Raw genomic sequence first — 12,688 nt, 5'->3', positions numbered from 1 at the left:
GCCAAGATCTGAACTCAGGGTGGTGTGGCTTCAACATCAGAGCTCAATGTCCAAGGCCCAATCAAGCCAGTGCTGTACGTGGTCCCCACAGGGGCCTCTGGCCACCCCTCTAGCTGCAGGCTTGAGGCCCGGCCTGCCAGTCCACTTGGCCTGCATCTCTTTATCAGAGGAGTCAAGCCTCATGGTTTTCTAGGAAGGTTGTCTCCAAAGGTTGCTCCTGCTTCTGTGACCCCAGCTGCCCCGACACTGTAATTCCCATCATTATGGTCTCTTGGGGTGACATATCCACATGCTTGCCAAGACCTTTCCTCGGTGATAGGTCCAAGGCCAGGAGAGTGAAACCATCAGGGAAGCCAGTACTGGCTGAGGTGTGGCCCAGGCTGTGGAACAATGGGGCAGGTTGCCTTGAGATGCTGCTGAAGACAGCAGGAGCTGAAGGGCACAGGCAGAAGAGATGGGCGATACTGGTAAGGACCTATGTAGGCAGAGGTTGGAGAGCACAAGGGGGCTCAGAAAGCCAGGAACCTCTCTCTGGCTGTGCCCTACAGTACCCTCCCAGGTTCCTTCTAGGCAGCCATGATGGGGAGTCCCTGATCCTCCTCAAACGAAGTCAGGAGGAGCTTGGAGTCCATGTGGCTGGCATTGGGCAAGGAGCAGGACACAGGAGCCTTAGGAGCTGCAGTGTGGCCCCTGCTAAGGCAGATGTGACCCTCAGCACAGTAGGGGAAGGAGTGGGTCACTCAAGCCAGGTATGAGCCCAGCAATACAGACTCCCCAAAGGCAGGGACCTAACTTCCCATCTCCACTTGGCTACTTCCCACCACGGGATGTCAGGCAGGCCACATCTTATCTTGGGGAGTCCCTGCTGGAGGAGTGAGGATTCAGATGCCAGCTCACACCCCACCTGACTGACTGAGGCTAAAATGAGGCTGCCACCTTACACTGGCCTTGGAGCCAGAAGAGCCAGCTTCTTGCAGGGAAAGGAGCTGCCCGAGGTCCCAGTGCAAGACACAGCCCTGGAGCCAAGCATCCTAGCTTTAGCAGAGGATACTGACCACCAGACCATACTGCCTCTGGCCACCGTACCACCAGGTCAGGCCCTTGAAAGTGCCAGTGGGATGAGCCAGTCTGGTCTGGCATGTTCCTCAGGACCCACTCTGATGCAGATTCACACCAGCACCTGCCAACTGGGAGGTTTCCTGTCGCTGTGGACAGAAGGGCTGGGCTTTCGGGCCTCCTGGTGGCCACAAGTCTGCACAGACCAGAGCTTGGGTGGAGGTCACAACCAGCTACCTGCGCTGTCTGGGTTTCTCACTCTCCCCAGCTACAACCAGGGACAGATGGGTTACCTGAAACTGCAAGGTCAACTTGGAAGGAATGTTTTAGCCAAAAGCTATGAGAATAAAAAGTAAACGTAAACGCTGCTTACTCCTCACTGGCTCAAGCCTTCAGTGAGATAAATGAGGATAGGTGACCCCAGAACTGTGCACCAAAGACCCTCAGCCCAATCCCCTCCAGAAAGCAGACAGTCAGCTCTGAGCTGAAGTTCAGATGACATTCCTGTGCTCAGAGCCTAGACCCAGTCAGGGTGTGTGGGAGTGTACCTAGGGCAGTTGAGGGCTAGGTCGAACCCTAGGAGTGAGTTGATCAGTCCCAAGGCCCTGGCATCCAAGGCCAAAAGGAGCACCCATGTGCCTTTCTCCACACTGGACTCTCACACTCCCACCAGACGGGAGACTGATGGCTAGTTCTGCTGGAGCAGGAGGAAGCTCTTACTCCCAGCACTGCCTGGGGACAAGGGGGCAGGGGACCCACAAATCACAGTAACAAAACATTAGACGACTATTTGTTGGTCTCTCGACACTTTATTGGCCGTATCTCCCAACATCCCCAAGGCAATTCCACTCACAGAGACACTGAGCAACCTACCCTTGGCCACACTGATGTGATGGGAAGCCAGAATGGGAACCTAGGTCTGCTCAGCTCTTAGCCAAACTATGGATGTCCTCGTTCTTTGCCACCCCAAGAAGGACATCCCCACCCTTGCTTCTATCCCCAAGTCTCCCAGAAATGTGAAGCTTGGGGAATCACAGAGCCATGGGAAATGTCATAAGCATCTGGGTTCTAGAAAGTGCCATCACCTCCCTCCAAGTAGCATTCCAGGAAGAAGGATCAGCCAGGCACTCTGGTAGGCTGGGGCCCTGGTCAGGCTTCCATAAGGCAGCCACATTGTGGCCCAGACCTCCGGATATGCAGGAACCTGGGCCTAAGGAGACAGGGACAAGAGGCCAATTATTGCCTGAATCCCAGGGGATGAGCAGAGTGTGGGAACAGCACATTCTCCCCACAGCCAGAGCTGTGGATGGCCTGAGTGGAAGAACCAGTGTGGCTATGACTATGGAGGTAGGGGTGGGGTAGGTAGAGCTCACCTCCCACAGAAATCCTTGCGCACAGCCACGAGATCAAGGGACAGGTCAGGCCGGCTCTGAAGCCAGCTGCCAACAAGCTCTGGATGTCTTGGGTCCACTTCTAAGAAGATGCTCCTACATGGAGAAATGGGTCAGCTCAACCAGGCAGGACTAGGACCTGCACTTCTGGGTTACCTGGACCGGGAGGTGTGGGGGCAGAATGACTGTCAGGGCAGGCCTAGTACACACTGGGACAGATCCAGGAGACCTGCCCTATCCATACCCAGAGTCCTTCAGAAGCCAAGGTGCCAGGGCCAAGATGTGGGTAATGATGTCCATGCCCTCCTCCCCACCATCCAGGGCTACTGGGTCTTCATAGCTGAAGGGAAAACAGTGGAAGGTGAGAGTCTGGGACAGGGGATATCTTAAGCTGAGCAGGGCCCTCCACAAAGGGGCCCCATGGAACTTACACTCTGGGCTGAGAGGAAAATCTGAGGACACAGAGGAAGGAGACCCCAAACAGCAGCTCTGATGCCCCTACCTCCTATAGGCAGCAGCCTACCAGACAGTACTGGGAGTGCTTAGCGAATCCCACTGACTGATAGCAAGGCAAGGCTGTTCCTATGCTTAGTCTGGAGGGGGGGGGGGGGGGCTTGGAACTGGCTAGACCATTCCTGAGAGCCTGGAAAGGGAGAGCCAGCACCTTGACCCACATTACTGCTGCTTCATCCAAGGGATCCTGGGCTACCCCTAGTTCTCAGCCCTTGTTTGAGAACAGGATGACTCACAGCAAAGCCTGGAGTAGGGTCTTAGTCCCAGCCTTCTTGCTAAGCCCCTACATGACCTTGGACCAGGCATCTTCCCTCTCCGGGCCTCATTCTTCTGTAAAATGATGTACCCATTTGAGCACCCTCTATGTATTCTATACCATGTCTAATGTTATTCATTGCTAAGTCCTCCTCATGGCCCTGCGAAGGTCTATCACTCCCCTTTCAAAGGCAGGAAATGAGGCTCAGAGAAGTTCAGTGGTCTTAAGTGGGAAGGCAGAAGCTGAACCGAGTAGGTCTGTGGGCTCCTAACTGAACCTGTCTTTCAACATCACTGTCCCTTTCAGTCCCCTCTCCCTCCCTGGCCCTCCCAATGGTGTAGTTCCCCCAGGGCAGACACATCCCCCAAGGCCTTCTCAGGCCTGGCTCCCTCCTATCATACCCTGTACCTGCGGATCTCAGGGGCCAGCTGCTCCATGTCTTGGTGGAAGATGTAGGGAGGGTTGCTGACAACCAAGTCCATGGGGCCCCAGGGCAGGAGGTGTGACCAGCTCCCCTCTATGGTCAAAGGGAACACACAGCAGAGACTGGGTGGCAGCTCTACCTGCCACCATGTCCCTTGGGTAGTCTCCCTCCCCAAGCCACACCATGGGCCTATCTCTGGATCTGATAACCCAGACCTGCAAATTAGTGCCCAGGGTCCCCGGCCAGCAGCCTGGCCAGGAGCATGTATACTCTGAGATGGCAACTTTTCATATGGAATATCCTTGCCCTCTCTCCCTCCTCTCAAATCTCAGCTCAAGTGCCACCTTTAGGAAGACCTCTCTGACTGCTTGGTCAATGCAAGAGCCTCTGTTCTCTGTAACCCTACTGGCCCTGCCATATGCTGCCCCATAGCCAACATGGACTCGGTGTGTGGAAGGCATGCCTGGCTTTAGTCAGTCAATTCCTGGCAACTCTGCTTGTCCGTTCCATCCAGGTGCCAGGTGCCACACCAGGTGTATCACACTCTATGGAGGGTGCATATGAGGCTCAAAGATCTTGTGGATATGTAATGAAGCCAGAACTGCAGCCAGAACCCAAGAACACTCTGCAAAGGTGTGGCTGAGCTGTGCTGTGCCTGGGCCAGGCAGGAGCAGCATGGGTAGGCACTAAAGTATTAAAGTATTCTGGTCCTAAAGCTTTTCTCCTGAGCTTCTGCTCATCTCTTGACAACAAGCAAGCAAGCCCTAGTTAATCTCACTAGTTACAGGGGTTCAGAAAATAACAAAGACCCTGTGGCTGGTCCCTGCATGGGTCAAATCAGCCCAGGAGGCAGCAGGGACTTGCAGGATTGGTCTAAGATAGTGTGTGTGTGTGTGTGTGTGTGTGTGTGTGTGTGTGTGTGTGTGTGTGTTGGGGAAGCCCTCCATCCATCTCTCCACCAGTCAGCACCTGTGCTGAGGATCCCCACCCCAAGGAAGATGGGTAGGGAAGATACCTAAAGTCACATCCAGGGGAACGATCTGAATTCTGTCCAGCAACCGAAGCCTGAAGAGATGGGAAGTGAGGGTGAGCACAGGGGAGGCTCCTGCTTGTGGCTACCAGGACTATGAGAATAAACTCTTCTTGGACTGGCAGTTATCTGGGGCCCACTGTCCTTCATAACCCTGTGGGACCCATGCCAGGCAACCCCCCCCCCCCCACGACCTCCCCTTTCTTAGGAGTAGAAAACAGACATCAGTGAGTTTAATACCTGAATAGGGATTGAGACCAGGTCCCAAAGTCAGACTTCCCCAACCCTGACCTTCTGTCTCCCCAGCCCGCCTACCTCTGAGCATTCTCCTGGGTCAGGCAGATGGCAGCTTCTCCTTTATCCACAGCAATGACTCGACTCTGCCCCAAGAATAAATGATGGGTATGTAGGGGGCAGGGTGCCTGGAGAGGCCAGGACTGGGGACAAGAGCTCTCCTCCAACCCCTACCAGAGAGGAGGGAAATACCCAACAGCCATTCCCCTCTCTGTAGCCAGGGTCTGGCCAGAGAAAAGGGGAAAAGAGTTAGAGGCTATGACCATGATAGGCTGAGGGCAGCCCTGTCTTCCCATATCTGGCCACCTCCTCTCAAGTGCTTCTAGCAGAAACGGGTGGGGAAAGGATCTGTGGGACAGTGAGTGGTAATCCCAGTCTACTCAGGGTGGGGCACAGGGACGCAGAGGAGGCTCACCTGGGGAAGCTGACTCAGCAGGCTGAGGGAGATGGCTCCCGATCCGCAGCCCACTTCCAGGATGAGGGGGCCACCTTGGGCTCCCATTGGACAGGAACTCTGGGTCACTTCTTTCAGCACCCATTCAACCAGCTCCTGTGAGGCAAAGGGGTCTGGATCAGAGTTAGTGACAACCCGGCCCTCCAGGGGGTACTGGCACAGAGGCCCAAGCATGGTTAGAGGGGTCAATGTAGGGGGGTGTCTAAAGCTAGACTGAACTTTATGTCAGGCCATGGGCAAGTCACTCTGCCTCTCTAGGCCTCAGATTCCCCACCTGTGAAACTGAGTAGATGATAACCCACCTCATCAGGATGCTGGGGACATTAAACAGAAACACATTCGTGAGACATGGGTCCCATTCCTGGTACATGGTAAGTGTTCAATAAACCTCAGCTAGGCCTTTTATAGACAGCCTCTGTTTTGTGCACATGGCAATGCTAGAACCATGCCTGATGTTCCTCGACCACTTCCTCTTTGGCCCTGATTCCAGAACTTTCCCTCCATTAATCTGTTGGATCCTCACAAATGGTCCATGAGGAAGCTAAGGCCCAGGGGTCAAGGCCCCTCCTGGAGCCTGGTTCACAGCTCATGATGGCCAATTATCAGGGGCCAGAGTGGCCCCAGCTTCTTCATAGAGCTGAACTTAGAAGGCCCCCAGGGAGGGACAGGGAATTGCCTCCATGGAGGTGGGGCATAGTAGGGAGAACACAGTCCCACCTAAGCCCCATATCCGAAGAGGGCTGTGGCATGCATACACAAGGCATGGGAATAAGTGGGCATAGTGTGGTGGGAGGTGCCTGATTGCACCTGCCTTGGGGGCCTGGGGACACTTATAGACACTGTCACTTTGGAAACAACAGGCTTTCAAGTCTTGTCCACCCATCTGCTACCTGCAGGGACTGTGCATGGAAACCAATACAGGGTGGAGGTGAGAGTGGAGGGCTGCTGCTGCCCAGTAGCCAACTGTTTCTAATGAGCAGTGGAGTGAGGGCCCAAGAAGCCAGGCATGGAACTGGGAAAGGGCAGTGTGCTTCCTTCTCACAGACAACCCTTAGGAGAATTTCCTTACTTGGGACTCCTGGAATCCTAGGCAGGGCTGGCTCAGGAATGGGCAAAGGGGTCTGCAAGTGGGTGCTCCCTTCATCTATAAACAGGTCCACCTCTCCAGAAAGGCTTCCTCACCCCCACCGCCCCACCAGGCTCTCTCTACCATGGCTCCTCACCATGAGTCTAAAGTCCAGGATGCAGTTTGCTTTTCCCACCAGACTGAAGGCTCCATGATGGGAAGACCAGGAATCTAACCCATCACAGTGTGTCCCACAGGCAAAGCCTGACCCTCAGAGGGGCCTCCTGGCCACTTTCCAAGTGCTGGGCAAGCTCTCAGTGGTCGTGGAAAGCTACCCTCTAAGTCTCAGACTCCCCTAGGTCCTCCCAAACTCAACAGTATCAAATATCAACAGTCAAGCTCAACAGCTCCAGATCACTCAGACCCATTTGCCATATAAGCTCCTCAGTCCTGAGTCCCAAAAGGCATTTTATCCTTCCAGGCCCCCCAATCCCAGGAGCAAAGCTCACCTGTGCCCAGGGTAGCAAGTTCAAGGCAGGTAGGACTTGGCCTATGGGTTCAACCCTTCCTGTTTCCCTCACTTGCTCCCACTAGTCCTGTACCAGGCACTACTGGAGATTGCAGGGGTGCTTGCAGCAACCTGGGCCCATAGCACTGGGACTACCATAGCGCGAGAAGTCTAGAGCTGTGGTGGGAGATTGCGGGCTCAGCACTGAGGCCACATACTGAGCATCTGGTAGGACAGCTGAGGCTTGTCAGGGGTGTGAACTTCTCTTGGTTTCCTGGCCACAGACAGACCTACTCTGGTTGGAGAATGACCCCTTGGACAGCCACACTGGCCAGCCACCTCACAGAGACACCCCTGACCTCAGAGAGACATACAACATATATGAACGGCCATCCCAGGGAGTGCATGAAGCTGAGTGTCCCCTGGACCCTCTATTACACTCCAGACCACTTGAGGATCAACTTGGCTATGGGACAATTATAGGGGTAGAGACCACCTGCAAGAAGTCCACAAACTTTCCTCCTCACCAAGTGAAGAGCCTCCAGCCTCCATCAGCCTGAAATTGGTGGCTCTTTAGAGGAGGCTGAAAGCTGAGCTGGCCTCAGACTCAGGGCACCTCTTCTAGGTGAGTAAGGGAAGAATCCAAAACCATGATGGGGTGGGGATAGAAGGGAATGTGGGGAACAGACAGCTTCTGTCAAGAAGTCAGCCCAAGGCCTCAGCAGGACCTGACTGCTGTGAGTACCCTCCATTCGGATGCTCTGAGACAGCAGCCCCATGAAGGTGGCACTGCCTCTTTCAAACTAATCACAGATAAGGCACTGAGCCTCCCATACCCCGCAGAGCCTCATCTTGCCCAATTGGATATGAATGGCTCACACTCTCAGCCTTGGGTTTCCCACTGTACACACCGCCAGCCTGGGGACTGAGCCACCTTCCCACCCACAAGGAAAGCCCAACTCATCGAGCCACATGCCACCTACAGCTTCACATTTCTGACTTCTGCCCCCATCATCAGAAACTGTCCTCCAGTGGATAGAAAGATCACAGGCACCATGAACTGTTCCCTGCACCCATTCTCCCTACTCCCTGCCACAGGCCACGTCCTCTCAAGTTCTTGGTAAAGCACCCCCAATGTGGCTTCACATTGGGGCAAACCTGGCAAGTTCTCAGAAATGTCTGCACAGTGAGGTGAGGACCTGACCTCCCAACCACAGCCTCCCCCTCTGTTCTCCCCTCCCCCTGCTCCTTGCAACAGAGCTGCTCTCTGGCCCAGACCCACACAGGAATGGGGGGCCCCCATGTGAGCCAGAAGTCCACATTCCACATTCAGAACCCTGGAGCACATGGCTGGTGTCAGATCAGCTCTGAGGGGACTGAAAGGTCATCATGGTAGCTTCCCTCCCATGTCCTGACCCTTGGCAGCCTCAGGAGACAATAAGTGAGCTCCCAGCCAGAGGTCACATGCTTGGGAAAGACACAGGGTAGCCTCCCAAGAACCTACAGGTGGCAGACCACCACTTCCTGCTCTGGATCTCCGCATTCCATCCCAGCTCATCCAATCCCAGATGGGACAGCCCTATGGGAGATGTGGGGCCCTGACCCAGAGTCAGAAAGTCCGAGTGCTGCCCCCACGTTCCTTCCACTGGCAGCCCTGTGTCTTTAGGTAGTTCTCAGATTCCCTACTGTCCCTCCCAGTACTGGGCTGTAAAGTGAGGACCTGGCCTCTGAACCACATGATGTGGAAGTGAATGGGGTCAGAAGGTTTCTTGGCCAGGGGAGAGAGTCTAGGAAAATGAGGTAAGACTCTGGGTACCTGTCTGGGCAGGTGAATGAAGTATGATCTTTCCTAGGAATGTTTGTATGCCTGGGTACCTTTTGAGAAACACTCCTTCTCAGAGCCTGGTGCCCTCTAGCTTGCCCATCAGCCCCCACACAGCCCCATCCACCTGCTCTGTTCTCTCTGGCTCCCTATAAGGTCAAGGGGAAGCCCAAGAAGGGCTACAGAAAGCATCTCTCCCACAATAAGGGTGCCTTACCAACAGACAGTATCTAGGGCCACCCAATCCCTAGTCCTAGTAATTTGAGGGACACGGGTAATTACCTGACCAGACAGTGGATCTAAGAGACCCACCAAGTCACAGATTCCCTGGCCCAACCCTTTTATCATGTGGGCCCAGAGGGGTCAATGACTTTCCTGAGGTCACATAGCTGTACCAGGCCTCCGGGTGTCCAGCTGGAGCCCTATCCACTTCACCCACGCCTCCTGAGATAGGAGGAAGGCACTTTCCCCCCATGGATTGGATAGGCCATGTCTGGGAGCTAGGACATTGGTCTGGGATGTGAGGACACTCAAGGAGGCCAGAAGGAGACCTCTACACTCTTGGCCCCACCTACCAAGCCTTCCAGGAGACACCAGTATGGAAAAGCAAGGCCTCTGAGGACAATAATCACAGGGTCCCAGCGCCCCCTGGAGGAAATCTGGAGCAAGACAGGTACCCTAAACCCCACCCTCATCCCCATCCTGCCCTGTCCTGGTGCCACACCTACCTCACTTTCCGGGCGAGGGATGAACACTGGGGGGGCCATCTTCAGACTGAGCCCTTGAAAGTCCCACTCCCCAAGGATGTACTGCACAGGCATCCTACAGAGGAGGCAGCTGGGTGACATCAGTGCTAGAGCCTGGACCAATAGGACCATGACTGATTTGAGAGAACTTGTGGGATACCAAAAGCGTCAGGGTCGTCCTCCTTGCCCCAGGACTCTGAGCCAAGGCCTTCCCTCCCTCCCTTCTCCCTTTCTACTTGCCTGATTCCCCTCTCATCAACCCCTCAGACCAACACCTTCCTAGTCCTTGGATACTTTCCTCCTCCCTGACCACGAACTAGTTGGGCTGGAGGAAATCAGACATCTGTTCCCCACACAGAGCCCTCAGGTCTGGCCCATGGATGCTCACCTTTGCAATCGGCAGCTACTCAGCTTCTGCACATGCTGTAGCTGCCAAGGACTCAGGGGCTGGGTCCGAAGTACTGGTCTCAGGCTCTGAAACTGCCCCACAGAGAATGTGAGTGGCTGCCTCCCCTGATCCAAGGGCCTGACCCAGGTTTAGGTGGACAATGCTTGTGGGCCCAACACTGACTACCTTCGTCATCCCTGGATCCCTACTGCCTGGCACACACTGTAAACGTTAGCTGGGTGAATGAATAAGTATCCATCTAAGACATGCCTTCAGAAAAACCCCATCACTCTTAGCTTAGCATTCTCAATGGGGCAGAAAAGCCTGGATGTTCTTCCCTAAGGTTCTCCCTCCCCCATATTCTGCCCTCTTAACAACACTGCACTTAACTGTTTTGGCTCCAAGGACATGAGCCACGATGTACTCACTGGATGCCTGGGCCTCAGGGATGCCCCTCTTCTCAAAGACTGCAGTCCAGTGGCTGACCACCTCTGTGGCACTCAACAACCTAGCCAGGGGCAGATAGGGTTGCCATGAGCTGAAGGCCCAGCCCCTGGTGCCTCCCTTCCTTCCCAGGCCAGACAGGAGGGCCCGGAGCATTCGGTCCCCAAGCTCCATGTCTCAGGGAAAGGCTCTCCTGAGTGCTCCCAGGTCCCTAAGTCTTCCAAGTGATGTCAGCTGCTGAAGATGGGTCACTGGCTCCAACCAGGTAGAGACGGTCACAGGCTCTGGCTCCTCAAGGTGGCTCTGATCCAAATGTGACTGCCAACCTGGAAGAGAGAAGAACCAGGAGAGCAGCTTGTGTGAGAGAGTCTTGTGTGACCCACTCTTCCCTGACCTGCTGCCTGAGAGAGGGCATGCTCTTGCTCTGCTACCTCCTTAACTCCATTTTAGACCCTCACCCACTTATTTGATTCTTCTTGTCTTGGCCAATTATGTTTTCATCATGTTTTTAGCTGAAGTGGGCTGAACCCAGAGCTCAGTCCCTGGTGATGGGTCGGGGCTCAGGCTTGAGGGCTGAACAGATCTGTATCATCTAGTGTGTGCGACTTGGGAAAGTCATTATTTCTGAGTTCCAGTGTCCTCCATAAAATGGGGAGAATAGCATCAACTCCACGTGAGCAGTGCAGCAGACAATGTATGTCAAGGGCCTGAGAGTCAGCTCAACACACGGGAGGGACTCAATGTTACATGCTCTTAACTACTATTGCAAGAAGAGAGGAGATTGCCTTTGCTTGGGAGCTTTGCTTTGCTTTTGACATTTTGCATGGACTGATTTGTATGCTAAAATTCTCCCCCTGCCCCGTTTAACCCATAATCCTAAACATCAGCATAAATCCCCAGCCAAAAAGAAATTGACTATTATTTGTTAACTTTATACTTAAGTTATCACAAACAAGATTTAACAGAAGATTTAAAATCAGTGGTCCCCTTTCCCGTCGCACGGACTAAGGTCCAAACTAGCATACTGAGCACCTGCTAAGTGTCACACCTTCAGAGACCAGCTGGAAGGGAAAGAGACTTGCCTAAAATCACCTCGCTAGCACTGTCCCAGGCAGGACACAAACCCACGTCCTCCGGTCTCCAGAGCAGCTCTGTCCACCTGAGCGTTGCCCCAGGAGGAGCCAAGGCCTGAAGTCCGGGACGCAGCTTCCCTCTCAGCTCTGCAAAGCATCGTTAATGACCGAGGCAAGGTCGCCTCTCCCCAAGCCTGTTTCCTCATCTATATAACGCGGAGTGGGGGTCTCGAGAGTGCTGCAGTCCAGGGGCACCTGTCCCGGTTCCCATTTCTAGCACATACCGGCCTGAAGAATTACCGCGCCCGCCCGCCCGGATACAGAAACTGCCGGGGCATGGCCCCCGGATATGCAAGACCCGACGTGAGCACCCTCGGACGCCCTGCTTCCGGTGTCGGTGCTTCTGAGAAAGGACTCGGGCGGACCCAGTTGCCCAGCTCCAGAGTTCCTGGTGCTACTGGGTTCCACCCGGGAAGCCGCTGCGGGCTGTTGAGGAGGCTGTGAAAGCCATGCGGGGTGCGCCGGTAGTCCACCCGCGCCAGGGTGCGTGGATGTGTGGGAGGTTGCGCCCTAGGAGCCAGGTCTCCCCATTCTTCCTGAAGGTCACGGAGGGGACATGGCCCCAGCCCGCGGGGACTACTACGAGCAGGCGTTTGGGTACCCAGCCGCGGTGGTGCGTGGTCAGCCACAACGGGGCTGTCAGCAGCCAGCCCAGGGTTTGAGAATTGGAGTGCGATGTCCAGGGGCATGGTCTAGCGTAGCCTCTGCACAGGCCTAGCAGCACTTGGATGGATTCCAGTGGTGGGGACGGTAGCAATCTGAGGGCGGGACCCAGTGTTCAAGACCTGGCCGAGAGTGGTCCGAGCCGCGCTGGGGGCCAGGGGTCACTAGACCCCAGGGCCGCTTTTGACCCTCTTGCTCCCAGGTTTTAGGGTTTGGATGCTGGAGACCTGGGTTCGAACTCTGGCTGTTGCCAGCTCACTCTGGGCCTCAGTTGCTCCTTCTATAAAACTCACGGCAGTGTCCCACAAAAGTGTGACCTGTCCCACACAAGTGTGATCTGCTGACACCCTCCTACCACCAGGATCTATTGTTAACTAGATCACTATTAACTACTATTAAACATGCAGTTTCCTGGGCTCGATCCCAGACCCTTAATCCTCGTAAACTCCCTTGAAAATCCGAAGATTAGAAGGTATCCAAGGGTCCCTCCCCTGAGATGA

The 12,688-nt window shown here is 54.8% G+C and overlaps 1 protein-coding gene across 7 annotated transcripts; it reads right to left on the bottom strand.

Annotated features, from left to right (window-relative positions):
* Positions 1–1,845: 1,845 nt before the first annotated feature.
* HEMK1 (HemK methyltransferase family member 1) lies at positions 1,846–11,843 on the bottom strand. 7 transcript variants are annotated; one of them, XM_045492930.1, is made up of 11 exons: positions 11,475–11,843; positions 10,339–10,718; positions 9,949–10,040; positions 9,543–9,636; positions 5,380–5,514; positions 4,986–5,050; positions 4,656–4,705; positions 3,625–3,733; positions 2,692–2,787; positions 2,430–2,543; positions 1,846–2,266 (listed from the first exon to the last, which is right to left on the bottom strand). In XM_045492930.1, the coding sequence occupies exons 2-11, from the start codon at positions 10,564–10,566 to the stop codon at positions 2,206–2,208; spliced, it is 1,044 nt and encodes a 347-aa protein (XP_045348886.1). In that variant the 5' UTR covers positions 10,567–10,718; positions 11,475–11,843; the 3' UTR covers positions 1,846–2,205. The 7 variants fall into 7 exon arrangements, with proteins under 7 accessions (XP_045348886.1, XP_045348887.1, XP_045348889.1 ...); XM_045492931.1 differs by having other exon boundaries at positions 11,750–11,843; XM_045492933.1 differs by lacking the exon at positions 2,692–2,787 and having other exon boundaries at positions 11,750–11,820.
* Positions 11,844–12,688: the final 845 nt, after the last annotated feature.

This window comes from Leopardus geoffroyi, chromosome A2, assembly GCF_018350155.1.
Source record: "Leopardus geoffroyi isolate Oge1 chromosome A2, O.geoffroyi_Oge1_pat1.0, whole genome shotgun sequence".
NCBI classification, from domain to species: domain Eukaryota; kingdom Metazoa; phylum Chordata; class Mammalia; order Carnivora; family Felidae; genus Leopardus; species Leopardus geoffroyi.
This window is presented reverse-complemented; position numbering and strand designations above follow the sequence as displayed.

Excerpts from the sequence above, each read along its gene's own strand:
- HEMK1 (XM_045492930.1), bottom strand. The coding sequence starts at position 10,566 with ATGGAGCTTGGGGACCGAATGCTCCGGGCCCTCCTGTCTGGCCTGGGA. Across the intron at positions 2,544-2,691 it reads TGGCTTCTGAAGGACTCTGG|GAGCATCTTCTTAGAAGTGG; the intron begins GTATGGATAGGG and ends TTCTCCATGTAG. Across the intron at positions 2,267-2,429 it reads CGCAAGGATTTCTGTGGGAG|GCCCAGGTTCCTGCATATCC; the intron begins GTGAGCTCTACC and ends CTGTCTCCTTAG.